General features: G+C 37.3%; 1 protein-coding gene across 5 annotated transcripts; it reads left to right on the top strand.

The window, feature by feature from the left end:
* Nucleotides 1-4370: 4370 nt before the first annotated feature.
* On the top strand, nucleotides 4371-18124 carry LOC123517568 (CCR4-NOT transcription complex subunit 2-like). 5 transcript variants are annotated; one of them, XM_045277801.1, is made up of 10 exons: nucleotides 4371-4432; nucleotides 6893-6986; nucleotides 9614-9869; nucleotides 10020-10210; nucleotides 11535-11636; nucleotides 12697-12843; nucleotides 13084-13345; nucleotides 14255-14362; nucleotides 16019-16142; nucleotides 16314-18124. In XM_045277801.1, exons 3-10 carry the CDS (start codon nucleotides 9619-9621, stop codon nucleotides 16410-16412), a joined length of 1284 nt encoding a protein of 427 aa, XP_045133736.1. In that variant the 5' UTR covers nucleotides 4371-4432; nucleotides 6893-6986; nucleotides 9614-9618; the 3' UTR covers nucleotides 16413-18124. The 5 variants fall into 5 exon arrangements, with proteins under 5 accessions (XP_045133736.1, XP_045133732.1, XP_045133734.1 ...); XM_045277797.1 differs by lacking the exon at nucleotides 4371-4432 and adding an exon at nucleotides 4439-4562; XM_045277799.1 differs by lacking the exon at nucleotides 4371-4432 and adding an exon at nucleotides 4439-4562 and having other exon boundaries at nucleotides 12715-12843.
* The last annotated feature ends 1304 nt before the right edge of the window (nucleotides 18125-19428 follow it).

A 19428-nucleotide genomic window follows, 5' to 3' on the forward strand; every position in this document is an offset into this window, starting at 1 on the left:
TTTTACTTTTATTTATCTTTGTAATGTTTTGGCGTCATATTTTGATAAAGAAGGAAAAATAAGAGTACATCTAGGATAAAAACAGTTGAAATATAAAGGCAGAGGTAACAAGAATAGATATTGTCATGATAGGTACCTCGCCCACTCACTCATCCTTCCGTGACGTTCTTATATTGTACAATTAGCTTCTTGGTGTGGTGTTAGTTAGTTAGTTAGTTAGTTAGTTAGTTAGTTAGTCAGTTGGTTAGTTTCCGTGCTACGTGGATTACCGTGCGATTGTATGTTTTGTGTATGTTTTTGTTAGCGACGCGAAATATATCAAACTTGCTTAGTAAAGACTTGTTAGATGGTTCGTTTCTGCTCCACGGCCACAGGAATAGAGTTACTCGTACTACCTACTGTATGACAATGCAGTAGAGTGTGTTGTGCGCGGCAGTGTCCCTTGCTTCCCCCACAGTTTACAAGTAAATGTTTTCTCGTTCAGCACCATTCCATATTCCTGACAATAGACACATTTTTTTCTAGATGTGGTAGCCAGGATCAGCACATATTGCATTAGTAAGAGTGCATTTACACCCCCTTGCCACACTTCAACTTCCTCAGCGCAGTGTCCATGTATACAACAGCCGCTCGAAGGTCACTCACACACACACACACACACACACACACACACACACACACACACACACACTACTACTACTACTACTACCACAACCACACACCAACATATCCATGGTACTGGCCGAGGCAGCTCTGCCGAGCTAAGCCAAGGCAGGCCAGGGCCCGCAGTTAGCAACATAACAATCTCAAGTTTCCCTCACTCACTAGTTAGTCCGATTTTCCGGAATTCTTAAGTGTTAAAGGGTGTTTTCTAGACTCTAGATGTAGAAGGAAGAGGAGAAGAACGAGGCGGGAAAGAAAGGAAACGTCTGAGAGGGAGAGAAGAGGCGGGGAAGGTGCCCAGCAGACGACGAAAAAAATACTTCGTCCTAACATCATCATTTACTTTGTATTTATTAGTGGAGTTGGCATTGTTTTGATATCTATTATATCAATAGGAACCTAAAACAAGTTATAATCTATAACAAAACTTAGATTAGCTGTGATTTGTTTCTCGAAGAAATAACCGTTTCGTCATTTTATCTACATTTTAATTATTTTATATCCGAACGCCTAGGATTGTTTTGGTATTCATTTCAAGACTTTAAAAATATGATAAATACTTACCAAGTAACAATATCCAATAATATCTAATCCAACAATGCATATTTTGAATTTTAATGTACGTTAGTGACTAAAACATAAAATCTATTTTCTTTATACGAAGACAAATTCCTGTTTTCTTTATTTCTCTGGAAAGTACAAATTTTTCGTACTCAAAAAATTTAATAAAATCTAGTCTGGTTGCATTTTGTTTCTCAAGATTATAATGTTTTTGTGGGCCCGTTTGTAACACATAAACAGTGTTCCTTGGATATTTCGTTGTTGTTACTGGGTTCGGTAAACTTTTTATATCTTGTGCATTGGTTAAGAAATATGGTCTGTCAGAAAATATAGTGCATTCCAGTCTGGGTGCCTTCTTTCTTCTCGTGATTTTCAAAATTATGTAAGTTACGTAAATATACATGCTGAGATGACTCCATCCCTCCCTCCCTCCCTCCGTACCTGCTCGTGTATACATCAATATGTAGCGGAACTTCTTGCGGTTTCCAGTCTCCAACGTAGAGTAAAACCTGAATTAGCCAACTGAATAGATAAACAACCCCCAACATGCCTGAAATGGTAAGTAAATAACAAATAAGGTGCAGACCTATTCAGAGTGCCCGCCACCAGGGCAGAAGATACCCTCCCGTCTCCCAGCGTCCCTTCGTCAACATTTTCATCCGTTTACAAAGTGTTCCGCCAATTCCAAGATATATTCACAGACTTAGCAGCGTATATTGTAGTAGGAGGAGGAGGAAGAAGTGAGGAATAGAGAAGGAGAAAGAAGAAGGGAGGAATGAAGGGGAGAGAGGAGAGGATTGATGTTGTAGTATAGTGTACTAGTAGTAATAGGAAAAGAAAGAGAAAATGAGGAGTGAAAGAGGAAAAAAATCAAGAAGAAGGAATAGGAGGCATGAGGACTGAGGGAGAGTGTTAGTAGCAATACAAAGAGGGAATGAGGAATGAAAGGCAGTAATTATTTAATTTTGTGGTTCGTTTCTGATCGACGGGAAGGAGGAGGCATGTAAAAGCAGGTTAGGATTAGTTGTGGAGTGGGTTATGTCTATATGTAGACAGGCACACACGCGCGCTCATATAGGGCAGTGAAGTGGGTGGAAGTGCTGTATTATGTAGGGTGTTAGTGCCTTTTCTTAATATTTACTGTGAAAATGTAGTGCCGTATGTAAAGTGAGCAGAGTACAGATTTCATGCTTTTTTTGTGCTTTCACTTATTCATTTTTAACGCATCACCTACTTATAAATAAAAATAAATTGTGTTTTTTGTTTGCTCCGCTTTTATTGTGGCTCTCCCATTTTCTTCAAATGGAATGAGACGTAAATGCGTGTTGTAAAGGTCAGATAATTTTGTTTTGTCTCCAGTGCGTGAGGAAATAAAATGTTTAAATGTTACGGTTCTTTATCAGATGATTGCATGATTGATGTGTGTGTGTGTGTGTGTGTGTGTGTGTGTGTGTGTGTGTGTGTGTGTGTGTGTGTGTGTGTGTGTGTGTGTGTGTGTGTAATTCACCTCGATCGTCTGCTGGTCACCCAGCCAGTCTTCCCTATTACGGAGCGAGCTCCGTGTGTGTGTGTGTGTGTGTGTGTGTGTGTGTGTGTGTGATTTCTCCTCCTCCTCCTCCTCCTCCTACATCACTGCCACCACTGCAAACACTCATCGCATGATCCCGTTGCTCCGATTTTTAACTAATGCCTGGCGCTCTGGCGTAATGAATTAATTATACATATCAATTTCAACCACAGAAAAAAAAAATACATAAATGGATACTGAACCTTATTGAAAGTTAATTTAACATCAGTTAGCTTCAATTAATGCACGTGGATGATTTGAAAAATAGTTAGTAAACGAAATAATATTGAAATGAGCAAAATAATAATATCAAATCAGAAATAATCCCTTGCTGTCTGATTGCATGGCCATTCTATATAAAGGAACTCTCACCAGAATTCAACAAGCACAATAAAATTAGATAAGTAGATAAGTAAGTAAATAAACACTTAGATAATTTAATGAATAAATAAATAAATAAATGCGTAAATAACGGAATACATAGTTAACACTCGGAAGTTCATTTCTTTTATCGTAACAATAAGTACTTTGAGCTAAACATATCCAGGTAGGCTGAAAAAAAAAAAACACCGAAAACCCTGTGACAGTTTAACTCCTTCAATACTGGGACATATTTTTACCTTGAGATTTGTGTATGATTAGACAATTAGTAAGGGTCAATAGAGGTCAAAAGATTAATGACCACAGTCCCCATTACTTTAATCCCTCCACTGCACATGAGTTTCCGAAGCTGTATAAAATCACAAAATAGTAAGCAGAATGAATATGGAAATGCGTCATGGTATACTGAAGAGGTTAAGGAAAAAGACTATATCACTATATATTAATGAGGATATTGTACTCGTAAAAGTCCATTAAAAGTTAAAACGAAAGAATATGGCAAATACAAAAGGGCTACTGAAGGTTTTGGTAATTTCATAGACAAACCGTGTAGTAGTGCTAATTATAGGCGCTGCGACAGAATAGGCAGAGTGTAAGAGGTTATCGATTGATCCATCCATTTTTGACGCGTCGCTCCCATAGCGTCACCCTAGGGAGGGAGGGAGGGAGGGAAGGAGGGAATGGCCACGGCAAAATATATTCCTACCATTATACCCTTCCTAGTGAAAAATAAATAAATGTAAAACCCTCCCTTTTCACCACCATGCCATTCACACATGTATAATCTAATCACTTCACATTACAAAGAAGAAAGAAAGCCACGATTCCACTCACATAAACATCATTTACAACCTCTAATAAACACTTTATCTTCTTAATAGAGACAAACTACCTTAGTGTATTTACTTGTTTACCTATTTCACTACTCCAAACTTCAACTTGATTTAGCAGAGACGTCCGTGTTGCATGTTTCACACTCGTTTTCCTTGTTCTCACTGCTTCCTTGTTCCTGCCACTGGGTAAGGGTACGCGATCAAAGCCATGAACAACCCCAAGCGATTGAATAAAGAGACTGCAATGGGTGTAACTGAACAGGGATTCTTTTATAGACCATTAGGAGTTAATATGACTGAATATAATAATTGTCAAAGGCTGTTACAGGTTGATGGGTAGTTTTTGAGCGTGGCGGGCCCGTGAGTGGTTCCTAGGGCCGCCGCTGAGGGCACCACTGGCTTTGTTGATCTCGGGTTGTCTGTCAGAGTAAGCTCCTCATATTCTGTTCTCGTTTGTAGTCGTGAATAACGTCTTTCCATGGTGCTTTCTGGCCCTCTGTCCTATACCCTTTTAAACAATGGACCGTAGAGGTTATAATACCCGGTACCCGAGGCCCGTAAGTTGCCTTTGAGGGGAGGAATGCAGGGGGATTCACCAGCGATTTTGTGCTGCATTTTTCTCACAAGTCCGGGGGTTATTTGTGTTTCCCTGCACACCTATTCTATTTCGGGTGTATTTGCTTGTTGCCGTGGTACATGCTGAGGGTACGTGGGTGTGTGGGGAGGCAGGGTGCAGTGCTCAGTGTGGGGAAGTGGTGAGGACAAAGAGCAAGTTTTCACCTTGACTGGGAAAATTTCAGATCACGCACTTTTCACTCTGGTGGACCAAACTGTTCCGTATAGGTTAGTAACACTGTATACTTGTTTGTTACGTACGGCATTACCACTCCCCCAATGTTCTTGACCCTGACCTAATCAGACGGCTGAACACATTCTCTTCCCTGATGCTTCAAAGTGAAATGCAGAAATAAACAACTTTGGTAATGGCCTATGTGACAGATAAGCAAATAATGTTACAGTAGTTCTAGGTAACTTGAATGCATTACTGTGAGCTGCAGTCCCAATTGCCAGCTGCTTTCACTCCTCTGCACCTCAAAACACCTTTTGGCTGCAATAGAAACCCTCGGAATCACTGTGTAACCTAACCTGACCTAATCCATTTGGAATAGTAGAGTACAATATTTTGTTTTTAACCTTCATATTGCTTCTTGCAAATTGAATCCATTATATTTTATATTTAGATTAGTGATGCACATTTGTATACAATGCTGAATACTTCAAGTTGTGCATGTTCCTATCATCTTTGTCACAGATTACAATGAATAATGGTTCTAGTCACTGAGGTGGCTGGCATGATTTTTAAATGCACAACTTTCCAAGCTTTTTAAGTGGTTCTGAGCTCCCTTGAGTCCTAGAACTTGTGTTTTCTGGTAAACCTCAGTGTTGTACCTAAACTGTCTGTCTTCTGTATGTAACAAATGTCTATATACTTTACAGGACTGTGACAATGAATGCTGTCAACGCCTCTCTCTCTCTCTCTCTCTCTCTCTCTCTCTCTCTCTCTCTCTCTCTCTCTCTCTCTCTCTCTCTCTCTCTCTCTCTCTCTCTCTCTCTCTCTCTCAATTATATAATCCATATACACATACACTGTCACATGACATATGCTAACTATTACTTGTCTATATATTTCCCTATTTTTTTTTTTTTTTTTTTTTAATTGCTGATGTGATTGTATGTATGAATATCACAGTAACAGATAAAGGTACACATATTAAAATTAACTATAGATAATTAATTGAAATAAACATGAAGAAACATCTCTTCACATTTAGCTTACGGTAATGTTGTGTGCAAACATTTACAGTTAAAATTATGGGTTTTGAAAGGTAAATCTGTCAGTTTTGGGCAATGAAGGGATGTTTTCGTCAGTTATATTAGAATACTGTGCCTGACAATAGGGAGCAGCTGGACAGAAAGCACCAATTAGCTATCCACCAGGCAAATCAAATAAGATGTGCTACATGTAAATCCTAATTCTTGAATCCCCCACCAGATCCTTGCACATTCTGGTTACCTAGTCCTCTGTGTGACCTCCTTCACAAAAATCCAGGGATGTTTCTACTGTGAAAACTATAGGCTCTGATACTGAAACAATGCATAAAATCCATAAACAGAATATTGCATGGACACCCAGCTGCCCTCTTTCCCGGTAGTTCATCATGGCCCTCTTAAACCATGTCAGAACTTCAATGTTGGAAATCTATGCTGCCTTCTGACTGGCTGATTATAATGTTCATCTATCTTTGTACGTTCATTAGGTAAATTTCAGTTTCTAACATGAGGATACTAGTTAGACTAATTAGATGTTCCTATTTAACTCCTTAGCAAAAACTTGTGGCCTTTTAATGCAGATCAATCTACTATACTGCTGGTAGTGATGTGTTTTAGGTACTAGTGTCCAAAAGTGTCCACGGAGAGCTTGAGGGTGTGGAATTTGAATATGGTGAGGCTTATGAAGAAAGTAGAAATCTCTTAGGTGTTTGACTTTGTGTCCACAGGTTTTTGTTGTGTGTGTGTGTGTGTGTGTGTGTGTGTGTGTGTGTGTTTGTTTCTTGCATCTTTCATGATCGCTTTAGACTCTTTGAATGGTCTCAAACATGAGTCAACAATACAGAACCAAAAACAGTAAATATGTTGAAATATGTTTAAGAAACACCTGTACATTTGCAAGATTATGAAACGAATGCATACATAAAAAATCCTCTCTCTCTCTCTCTCTCTCTCTCTCTCTCTCTCTCTCTCTCTCTCTCTCTCTCTCTCTCTCTCTCTCTCTCTCTCTCTCTCTCTCTCTCTCTGTTAGCAGTGGTTAATAGTGGTTTCCTTACAGCCATTGGTGGGACGTGGCGCTGCATCAGTATCTCACTCAGCTGGCAACCCAAGGGCTGGTGGTGGTGTGAGGCCTGGAGGAGGAGAAACGTTAGGTTAGTGTATGCTTTGTCTTTGTTGTTGTGTTAAACACTGCATTTTATGTAATTTGAATAAGAAAATATTCTGATTGTCTTTCGCTTAAATATACTGTTGCTGCTTGGCTTATGTATAGCTGCTCCAGCAGCAGTAAGGTCAGCTTGAGTGTTTGTGGGGCAGTTCAACAAAGAAAGTGCTTGCAAATCTCCTTTTATCTCTATATGGCTGCAAAGATAATAAAATTTGCAAGTTTGGGTTGAAAGATTCGTCATTTAAGCAAAAACTTGTTATACAGCCCATCTTGCTGCACTAGATTCACTCGTTCTTCTCTCCAGTAACCTGATTTTCCATCTGCCACATCCTTCTCTTCACACCCAGGCTGATCTCATTTCATGGCCACCTCCATTATAATCACAAATCTATTCTACATTCCTCTTCCCCTTTACTTTGCCTCAGGATGAAATATATCCAAGAGTACTTAAGGAGTGCAAGGAGGTAGTCAGTGAGCCATTAGCAGTGCTTTTTAGGATGTCACTGGAGTCAGGTGAGGTATCAATAATGTGGAGAGAATCTAATGTAGTACCAATATTTAAGAAGGGAGATAAAACCTTAATGTCGTCTAATTACAGGCCTGTCAGCTTAACTTCAATTGTAGGTAAATTAATGAAATCAATAATAGCAAAAAGCATTAGGGAACACCTAGACAAACACTGCTTGATGAACGAGTCACAACATGGCTTTACGAAGGGAAAGTCATGCCCTCCAAACTTGAGTTTTTGTTAAAGTTTACAAGGTGGCAGATGAGGGTGATGATAAAGACATCTTATACTTAGATTTCAGTAAACCCTTTGACCAGGTACCACACCAGAGGCTCTTGAGAAAGGTTAGAGTGAACAGGATAGAGGGTAAAATATTAGGCGAATAGGCGATAGGGTAGTAGTTAACAGATCTAATTCCAAGTGGGGTCAAGTAATTAGTGGGGTTCTACAGGGTTCAGTTTTAGGGCCATTGTTTATTTTTAATATACATACATTAATGACTTGGATAGTGGAATTAGTGATATTGGCAAATTTGCAGACAACACGAAGTTAGGAGAATTAATTAGGTCAGATTCGGATGCCATTGCCATACTGGCAGATTTAGATAGGATGAAAGAATGGACAGATAAATGGCAAATGTAGTTCAACATTAAAAAGTGCAGGGTACTTAGTGTAGGTAGAGAAAATCCACACAATAGGTATACAATAAATAACAAGGAACTAGGAAGTTCAAAGTATGAAAAAAAAATTTAGGAGTCCTAATCAGCTCTGATCTTGGTCAAAGGAAGTAATGCATTAAAGCTAGAGATAAGGCTAATAAGGTATTAGGATTAATTTTTTGGAGTGTTAAAAGTAGAAGTCCCAAAGTAATACTAAAATTATACTTGGCACTGGTCAGGCCACATCTGGATAATGCGATGCAATTCTGGTCCCCACATTATAGGAAAGATGTAGGTCTATTGGAGTCAGTGCACAGGAGATGTCTAAAAAGATATAGGGGGTGAGGGATATTCCCTATGAAGAAAGAATGAAGAAACTCAATTTGCAATCCTTACAGAGACTTGGGTTAAAAGGAGACCTGATAGAAGTATTTAAGTGGTATAAGGGTTCTAACAAAGGGGACATGAGTGAAGTTCATAGGATCAGTAGCAGGGACAGAACCAGAAATAATGGGTTTAAGCTTGAGAATTTCAGGTTTAGGAGAGAAATGGGAAGAAATTGGTTTGAAAACTAATTTCTTCTTCCTCATTGGTCATTTAGTCAGTGCTAAGTCAATAGGGAGCTTTAAAAGATTATATAAATTTATGGATGGGGATGATAGATGGAATTAGGTAGCTTTCTTCATACAGGGACTGCCACTTGTAGGCCTAGCGACCTCTTGTAGCTTCCCCCGCTTTCTTATGTTCTTATTGTATACAATGAATTTATTCTTGTATGAAAACTAATTTCTTCTTCCTCATTGGTCATTTAGTCAGTGCTAAGTCAATAGGGAGCTTTAAAAGATTATATAAATTTATGGATGGGGATGATAGATGGAATTAGGTAGCTTTCTTCATACAGGGACTGCCACTTGTAGGCCTAGCGACCTCTTGTAGCTTCCCCCGCTTTCTTATGTTCTTATTGTATACAATGAATTTATTCTTGTATAAAATTCATGTTTTACAAAGGTTTTAATATGTCTTGTAGATTTGATCTTTTTCCTAGGCTTTTGAGCTTCAGGAAATGTGTGAAACACCTGATTAAAGGAAAATTTTAGCCAGGACTAAGCACAAAAATTTGAGACTCTGCATGCAATCTGGTCCATTCCAGAAAGCTTGAGTGTATTAGATTTTAGAGGCTCTGCATAGTGATCAGCATCAATAGTATTTTCTTCACTCATTAGTATATATATACCTACATTCCAGTTATTCCCCTGCCCCATTACTCTTAGATTAAAGTTTCAACTTGTCTTATTAGTAACTATTTTCAGTCACCAGTAGAATATGAAATTGTTTGTACTCAATTATGCATTGTGGGTAATATCAGGTGGTAACCTCCTGTGCTTTAAGTAATGAAGTTTTAAAAGTGAGCTTAAGCTAACAGCATGTGTGTGTGTGTGTCAACAGGTAGTATGGGGAGTTTAGGCGGCACTGTTGCTAGAAGCATCGAGAGTCGCGGTATTGTGAGTGGCCCCAGCGTTGGTAACCTGGTCAATAGTGGTGGCGGCAGCTCAGGTGGGCACAGCTTGGCAGCGCTGTCCTCAGCAGTGGCAGCAACACACAACACCAATTCTTTATTTATGGCAAACAGCATTCAGGCGACGGCGGCGACGCAGCAGCGGGCTGTTGTCAATGAAATGCTGCGGCATATGCAAGGTCTTGGGTAAGAAAACCATTTTTTTCTTGTCTTTATTCCTGTGTATGTTGACATGCCATTAATTTGATTTTGATAAATAAAAGTATTTTTAACAAAAGCTGAGGAAACAAAGCTTATCTATATTCATCATTACTAACAGATGCTACTTTTGTACAGGAACCGAGGCTTGAGTCAATTTGTTGGCCGGCCTTATGGAAGTGGAGGAGGTAATAGTATGATGGGGCTTCATAGCAATTTTGGAGGTGACTCTGCTCCTCCCCCATTAGACCTCTCAGAATTTCCCTCACTCTCTTCAAGAAACACCGATAATTCTCAGCCAAACCCAATGGCTGGCAGACAACCGTATGGTAAGTCATCTTCTGACCTGCTCATGTACCAGGTCAGAATATATCAAATCACTTGGATTGAAACCTAACTACTCTTATTGACATTGACCACTTGAGAGTACATAAGACATTATTGTCACTCTTGATTGCTGATCTATCCAAATATTCCTTCTTTTTAAAATTTGAAAATAATTTCCTAACTTTGCATGAATGCCAAGAAACATTTTGATTAATTAACATAACATCTGCATCTGTATAAACTAGTCCTATACCTTTTAGAGTAATAATGAATTTACCACATAAATCTGCAAGTTAGGAAGAAATACACAAGGTTGTTGGATAAATAAATTGTCCAGTGTCATAAGTTATGAGACCAGACTCATACTACAAGTAATTTCCTACAGAATATAGTGTATATCTTATAGCTAAGTAATTTTAGCCTGAAGTCATGGTCACAGGAACATAATTGTATTCTTAACAGTAGGAAAGGATAGGATGCTATGGCCCAATCTCAACTCCTCGTGAATTAATCATGGAAAACTTTATGGTGGCTCTTCAACTTCACTTATTTTGTTGTCACTGTATATATATATATATATATATATATATATATATATATATATATATATATATATATATATATAAGATTATTAATGATAAGATTCCTAAACCATATTGCATGGTTATATTCAGTGATGAGAGGTACATTGCTGAAGTACAATTATGCAACCTACAGTTCCTGTGACCACAGCTACATATTGTTATTAACTCTTCATTTTTTATAGCATAGAATTCAGTGACAATATTGGAACAGAGGAAATATATATGAAAGATATGGTAGGTATGAGCTCCCGTACAAATGGAGGAATGGAATAGTGGAAAGGAACTTATTGAGAATGAAGCTGAACATCCTTATAGGAGAGATGGCCACTTTGAAAGGCAGGACGATAAGATAAAGGAAGATGTGTGAGAAAAGTTCTGGTAGAGACAGCATTTATAAAAAATAGAGGTAATGTTTGGATGTTTATTTGGCTGTGGACCTTTGGGAGAAATTCTGAGGGGAAAAATTTTTGGAAAATACATATATAAGTAGGTATAGATCAGTGATTAGATCTAGAGAAGGCCTTCAAAACCAATTAAATAGATATGTATCAAATAGAAGGATTCATAATTATATAGTCTGTTTTTTTATACCAACTTTTCTTAATTAACTTTTAAGCTTAAATATTAATTCAGCAACATCCATACTCAGGATATTGTTCATTTCACAGTGGATTACCTTCACACACAAAACTCTTGAGGATAACTTCAAATATTACTTTTGACTCTTGCTACTATTTGACAGTGGGCATGGTTAAGCAACCCACCCCAGAAACCTCTGAGTTCACCATGAGCAGCGAAGACTTCCCAGCGTTACCTGGCTCACAGGCGAACCCCACTGGTAAAAGTAAGTGGCGCTCCTCATGTGTAGAGTGAAGGAAGCACAGCCTGCTGCTGAACCTTCCACAGTGCTACATGTAACTATCACTAGCAGTTGATTTAGAATCCAAGGCATAAGATTGCAAGACTGACATTACACAGGGCTGCTTTCATATTACTGCCTAAAACACTTGTACTTGCATTAAAGTAAAGACTGCTTTAGATAACATTAGGTAACATGGAGTAACTGTACTGTCATTATTATAATATCAGAAGAAATAACAATAAAGGAAGAAATACAGAAAACAATAATGTAAATACAGTTCTAAAGCTATGATGAGTTGTATTGGGAATGTGAGGTCCACCACCTGGCCCACTATTGCAGGTTCAGCCCATAGTGATCAATGTAAGGCATCTGCACAAAACTTCATTGAAAAGTACATGGAGGTTTCTCAATAGAAATTGTACATTGGTCATAGTGACCTGGAATATAATGATCAGTATTAATTCATTTTGTTGACTTAGGAGGAGTGGAAAAGCCCCACTCCTCCTTTCATTTTAGACATTTCAAAACTTATTTTTGTGTTTTCAGTTTTGGTTATTATTACTATTATGTCTGTGACTGTATAGGTTCATGCCATACATACATACATACATACGTATGTTGGGTCTTGTTGCTTTCTAATGGGAAGTAACAAGAGTTCATAAAATGATACTTTAGAAGTATGTATATAATGTTTACATCAGCATATTATCTACCTTGTATAGGATACCACTCTACATTACCCTATTTCTTTAATACATCTGCCATTCAGATTGAGACTTCATTATATTAATTATAGCATCTGTGTTATGGAAGGTATGTTCACACTACTGATCCAGTGTAATTTATGCTTTGCTTTAAATGTATACCTTTAAATTTTGAGTGTACTGATAAAATTGTGTAGCATATTGCATGTCAATTAGTACATTTGTAGGACATTTGTTGTTGAAGTGGATGGCTTGATCCATACACTCAAGATTTTGTGTTTTAAGTGTTCATCACTTACAGCAAACCAGTGTGTTTCTATCCCTTAACCGAAAGAAAGTCTTCGCACCATTTTCAGATGATGGCTTCTCCAATAACGAAAAGAAGTCTAATTCTACATCGGGTACTGACACTCCATCTGACCTGGTGCTGAGGGCGGCGGAAAAGAACCAGTCACAAAAAAGAGGAATCCAGACTTCTCCTGATGGTTCGTACAAAGCTTTAGTAAATTACTGTGTGGTATTATTGAGTTGTTGATACTTGTCTTGTTCACTTCATCCTTGAAATTTTTAGGTTTAGTAATAGAATCTCAACATATTAGAACAAATATGTGGTAACCTACGAAATCAGTAAGGCTTATAGTTGTTAGTCCACACTCTGCTAGTCATATCAAGACATATCTGCTATTTCAAGGAGCTTGCTTGGTCATATTTTTCATGTATTGCAGGTAAGGTAACCAACATTCCTGGAGGGATGGTGACTGATCAGTTTGGCATGGTGGGTCTTCTAACTTTCATCAGAGCGGCAGAAACCGACCACAATTTGGTCTCCTTGGCATTAGGTTCTGATCTAACGACTTTAGGTCTTAACTTGAATTCACCGGAAAACCTTTACCCAAACTTTGCTGGGCCTTGGGCTGAGACTCCCTGCAGACCGCAAGACATTGACTATCATGTACCCCAGGAATACCTCACCAATCAGCAAATAAGGTCAGTTGTGACAAGTATTCTTGGTTGTCATATGCTATCTTAAAAGTAACTGTCATCGGTCAAGTATTGTGAATTCCAAATTGTTGCCATCTGACACTTGTCTTTTAATGGGAGACAAGGTGTAACTTGATTCCCCTATGAGATTTCTGCTTTCCATGTTGCTCAAATGGGAGCAAGTCCCACCATATCTAGTCAGTTAAGAGTTATCAGGCTGAATTCCTCATACTCCTGTGCTAAGCCCAAACCTAGATAATACCAGGCGAGTTAGGTTATTGGGGACCACATGCAGATTAGGTTGTTCTGACTGAACACAGTACATGACACAATATTACATATGGCATTATGGTATTGGTGTGCTTGTATGTATTTGTCTGATTGGTGCAAGTGTGTCAAGAAATTAAGAGGAAAAAGATGTGTGTTTCTTACTTGTGAAGAAAAGTGCATGAAGTGTGTAACAGGAGAGTATAGTTTTCAGAAATGTGTAAAATGTGACTTTTACAGTGATAAAGGAGAGAATGGGTATGGAAGAAAATGGGCGAGTTGTAGGGCACACTACAAAGGCACCCTTTTCTTACATATGTATTCAGTCATATTCACAAGAATGCCCTCATATCTTCACTTCAAGGCAAGTACAACTGATGTTCACAGCCATCACTGTGCAAGGGCCAATTTCACTGCATAACCAGTACATTAGCACAAGTCAGTTACTTCTGCACCCTGATAGATTCAGCCTCTCTTGTATACTGTTTTGTTCCTTTCTTTTTCTCTTATGTCTTCTCTTAGTACCATTCCTTGTATTCATGAATTATGGATATTTTTCAGCTTTTTCTTATCAAAATTTACCAAACCTCTTTTCATAGTTTTCCTTTACATTATTCTCAGTGACTTGACATCAATGAATCATTTCAGAGGGAAGCTAGCACCAGTCAAGTTTGACAGATATGGTGAAGATCTATTGTTCTATATGTTCTACTCAAACGCAGGAGATGTGCTACAAATTCTTGCTGCTGCAGAACTGTAAGTATATATCGGAAAATCCATTTATATGAGCAGGTGTTTTTATTATTTTTATTTATTTTATTGCTTTATTCATGTATTTTTATTTATGTAACAAGTATGGTATTACTTTAGCCAATAACTATTTTAAATGTTTTATGGGTTTTAGGGAACACTTGTATAAAGGTCTTGGAACACCTAAATTTTTTTTTTTTTTTTTTTTTTTTCCCATTCAGTCTTAAGTTTGTTAAATAATTGTTTGCTGTAATTTCATTCTCAGGAACATAACCCAAATGTATATCAGGGAGTACCTGTGTAGGAAATGTAATGCCAGTTAATTCTGTGTGATTCTTTATAGGTGTATATTCCACTGTAAGCTGCATCATGGTTGCCCTGTGCTTACACCATGTCAGAGAGTTTATCTTGTTCTTTATACTGTGGCCTTTGTTTTTTTCTTGTTATTGAGCAGCAATTTACTTACCATCTTGTTTCTCGGCCTTCTTTCTTTTTCTTAATATTTGTTAAATTCCTTATTTGAAACTAATACCTTTTGTATATGATGGGCTGAGGGGAAAAACTTGTGCTCTTTTCCTGCGTACGGGTATTGGAAAAGTGTGGTACAATGGAACTCGCTTATCAAATGGCTCTCTTTTCAAACAAATCTGTTTACAAAATTTTTTACTTCTTTGCTTTGATCACCATACCATAATTTGGTAGTCTCACCACAGCTCTTCCTAACTGCACCTTACTGTTCTCATGTATTGCTTTCTTCTCTATTTGGTCAGTGAACACAAGATCAGCATAACACTCAGTTATACCAGATTACTGTGTGTTAAGTGTTGGGAAGTGGGGACCCTATATTGCAACTCTCCATCTGAGCAGCCCTTGCACTCAGAGGCTTGAGAGAAAATGATAATACAGGATGTGTATTTGCCAAGGTGACTGAGCTAAAAGTCTCCCACATGCCCCTCATTGCTTCACTTGCCCCAAGCTAATTCTCATATCAGACTTCTGTGCCTGTATGATGAAAACTTCGTAATTCACTCGTCTCCTATCATCAGTACTAGTGCCAACATATTAGAACTTCCCTATATGATTTTATTCCCAGAGTAAAAGTTTAAGAAAATATATCTTATGTCTGGGAAAGAATAAATCCATTATACATTGACTGCTGTGGGAAAAATTTTAGTTTCTGAACATTCCAGGTTTCAAATGCCATTTAGGAATTAAGATTGAGAATTGAGGTTTCATTATGTCTAACTAAGAAAGATGAATGCTAATATAAATTGTGTGCCAAGTATTGCATATAACAAGACTAAAAGCAAAAAATATAATTAAAATTAAGAGTACAATTCTGGTAACTGATGCTTTTTTTTTTTTTTTTTTTTTTTTTTTTTTTTTACTGAAAGGAGTAACTCTTCTGTGTTTTTAGGTTTAAATTGCTCCATTCCTCCCTTATCAGTGTCTACAATTCGCAATATTCCTCTTCTGGAGATGCATATGCTTTATGGACTAGATATCCTCTGTGGGATTCAGATAATGGGAATTGGGTGGCTAGCGCTCAAAAAGTTAACTTAATAGTCATTAAGCCATGTTGGGACAGATTTAGCCCTGTGACAAATTGATTTTTTTTTTTTGTTTTAACAAGTCGTTTAGCTATTGAGGACCCTTCTACAGGTACAACAGGGACTGGAGGTACCACAAGGAGGAGAGAGTGTGGATAACCAGAGCACCTGGAATGGCCCCAGTAGACAAGGGCCCTAACTACGAGAGAGGAACCTATTTCTATTTTGATGCCCAGGTCAGTATTGAGTTTCAGGAAAGAAAATGAGGAAACCAGAATAACAAGGAATAAATCATTTGACAGGATGATTTGGGAACATACAGCATTAATACATGAATAGATGGAAAGAACATGTAATGATTTTATTCTAATCATAACTATTATTTATTTATATATTTTTCTTCATAGAATTGGCGAAAGGTTCCCAAAGAGTTCCACCTTGAGTACGATAAGTTGGAGGAGAGGCCCCACATCCCCACGCACACCCCAACTTCATCTGCCCTGTGACAGCCCACACTTGTCAACCCTTCACAATACCATCCTCACAGAGGAACTTAAGCTGAGAAGTCATAGCCCAGTGTTTGTGATTGAATCAAAGTTCTGTTCAGTAATCTGTTGTCAATAGGCTTCCTTTTTCTAAAGTGAGATTTCACTTGCCAGTGTCATTTTTCCAGTTGTATGCTTATTGTAAAATGAATTTTTATTTTGGAATCATAAATTTGTGTACACCAGTGACCAGGCACTGGTGCTTACTTGAGGCCTCCAAAGCTGACTGGCATACCTCAAGTGGTGGACGGTAGCAGTAAGTACGAGGTGGGCATGTTTGAGGAAAGCAGCAGCACTCATTTTAACAGATATGTACTTAAAAATAAAGTTACTGTTTTTATGATTTATGGCTTTCAAATAAGTTTTTGAAATTCCAGCATTAAAACAACATATATGTTCATTCTCTGGATTAACATCATGTTTTCTAAAACTATATAGAGTATATTAAAGATTATCATGTACATTAGAATGATTTGGGTCTGAGGACTTTTCATGCAGGCGAATTAAAACTGGCATTGTTGTCAACATAGAAACTATAACCGTTGTGCCTCCTTGGCTAACCCTCTGAGCCTTGAGGGTGAGAGGCTGTCTAGCTTTACCATTGTAGGAGGTGTTGTCCCACCAGTTCATAATTATTATATCTTTATTTGTGCATTGTTGAACAATCAGGAAATCCAGAACTGAACAAGAATTAATGAAGATGAATAACAAAATAGATTTGGATAAATAGAGATTACATCAAATTTTATCAACTGCACATGTACAAACAATTCAGTCATCCCTAGTACTGATCTTCATGAGGAAAGGTCCTCATGCTTAGGAAAATCTTATCATACTGAGCCGTTCCTCTTTGTCTGCCTAAGAGTCAGGTTGCCAGAATGGAGTTAAATAACCTATTTTTTTTGTCAAGTCTGCCTAGGGCTTTAATGTTGGAAGCACATCAGAACTGAAATGTAACAAGTCCTGTTTTCAAATGGTGTGGACAAAGGAGCCTCTCAAAACAAGCCTTGAAATTTCTAAGTCATCTTTAATCTTTTAAAATTGTCATTCTGAGAAGGCATTTACAGTTTTGCTCATGTTTGGATAAGAGTTTGATAAAAGTGAATGTGCAAGTTTCTCACTGGGATGACAACATGATTCACTTGGTGCCCAAAGTACTGGAGACTGCATCATGGTAGAGGTCTGTTCTCTCCCAACACTTTTGGTCCACTTTTATTTTTTATTTATTTATTTATTTTTTCCAAGAAGCCATCATGAATTTCTTAAGAAGCATGAATTTGACTAAAATCATATTTTGATATTAGTATATAAGAACTTAATAAAATACTTCCAATCTATTGGATAAGAAAAGATATATTTTGGTCTAGAGTACAAGATCTAAATAGCCACTTGAATGTTTGTCACTCACTGAGGATGGTTTAACAAGACCGTGATTTTATAAGATATAATTACCAGAATTGTAATAAGAGCTTTGCAGTTGCTCTCTTTCAGGGCTCACTTTTGCACTTTACAATGATTGTAAAAGTACAAAGTAAATTGTTACTGGGAAAGAACAGACAAGTAATGATGTAATCAGTAAAGTGAACTTATTCCTTGATCTTTCTTCTCGGTATATGTATAATTATGTACACAGTCAATATTATTCTGTACCAAATAGATTTGTTTTTACAGTATGCATGTGTATTATTCTGTCAGTTCAGAACAAATTTGTTCAGCCCAATGCAAAGCAGACAAACTTTAAAAATCTATATTTATGTAGTGCAACATAAGTCAACATCTGTGCAATAATAAATCCCATTACTTTTTTTTTTTTTTTTTTTTTTTAGAAAATCATGTTATTTGGATATATTAATCTCATGGCATTGTAGGAGTACTCCATAAGTGTGAGCTTCCCAGTTTATTCCCTGAGTTAAAAAGTATCCTTAAGACTGCATTCTTTATAAGCATCACAGTTTTTACAAGCATTTGTTTCTTCCCCTTTTAATGGTGTGTATTTCACTACATATTAATGGATGCAATATACACTGTTGGATCCTACTTGGCTGACCAGAGCATACACAATTAACTGCAAATAATTTTAGTAAGTGAGACACTGACAAGTTCACTCCATAAAGGTCTTGTGCTTTCTCTTCAACCCATTATCACCACCACCTTTATTCTTCTATATACCTGTAACATATTTCAATTCCTTATCAAAATCTTCCACCCATCCTACCATGCTCACTGACACTTCTCAACTGGGAAAAAAACAAAGTAAACATATCTTCTAAATTTTGTAACTAAACATGTTTCACCTTAAATTTACTTCATACGAGATGTACATAAACATGTAGTACATCATATTGTATTATATGTGCTGTCTTATGCATAGTGTGCTAATTAGTTATATTAATATTTGAATATCACTGTTAAGGCTATTTTATGTTTTAACACCAGCTAAGTCATCTCCATTTGTGGCCAATGGTATTCCTTCACTTCTCTGTACGTGCAAACGACCAGATTATTTATTCTTTACTACTACTTGATTAACAATAATATATTTTATTTTATATTATAATTTGATGTCATTACCACTATTTACACTTTTTTTTTTTTTTTAATCTTGGGCATCACAAAATTCATCCTCTATGGCTTATATTACATGCTTTGTTTGCCACTGCATGTCCCCTTTCATCAAACAACTTCTAACAAATCAATAAATATTCTAAATATAGTACAATACTACATACTACTATATTGTACACACACACACACACACACACACACACACACACACACACACACACACTGATTAAAGGCTGAGGGTATGCTGATGAGTTAACAGGACTTCATCATCTTGCATTTCATCTCAGTGCCTGTTCACCATTCCAAACATTACAGCCAATAATCAGCAGAATTTAATGTCTTTATTTTTCTGCTCTCTTATATTTAAACTATTTTTTTCTGCCTTTATTTTTCACTTCTTCCAGATTGCTTC

Source organism: Portunus trituberculatus, chromosome 42 (genome assembly GCF_017591435.1).
Source record: "Portunus trituberculatus isolate SZX2019 chromosome 42, ASM1759143v1, whole genome shotgun sequence".
NCBI classification, from domain to species: Eukaryota; Metazoa; Arthropoda; class Malacostraca; order Decapoda; family Portunidae; genus Portunus; species Portunus trituberculatus.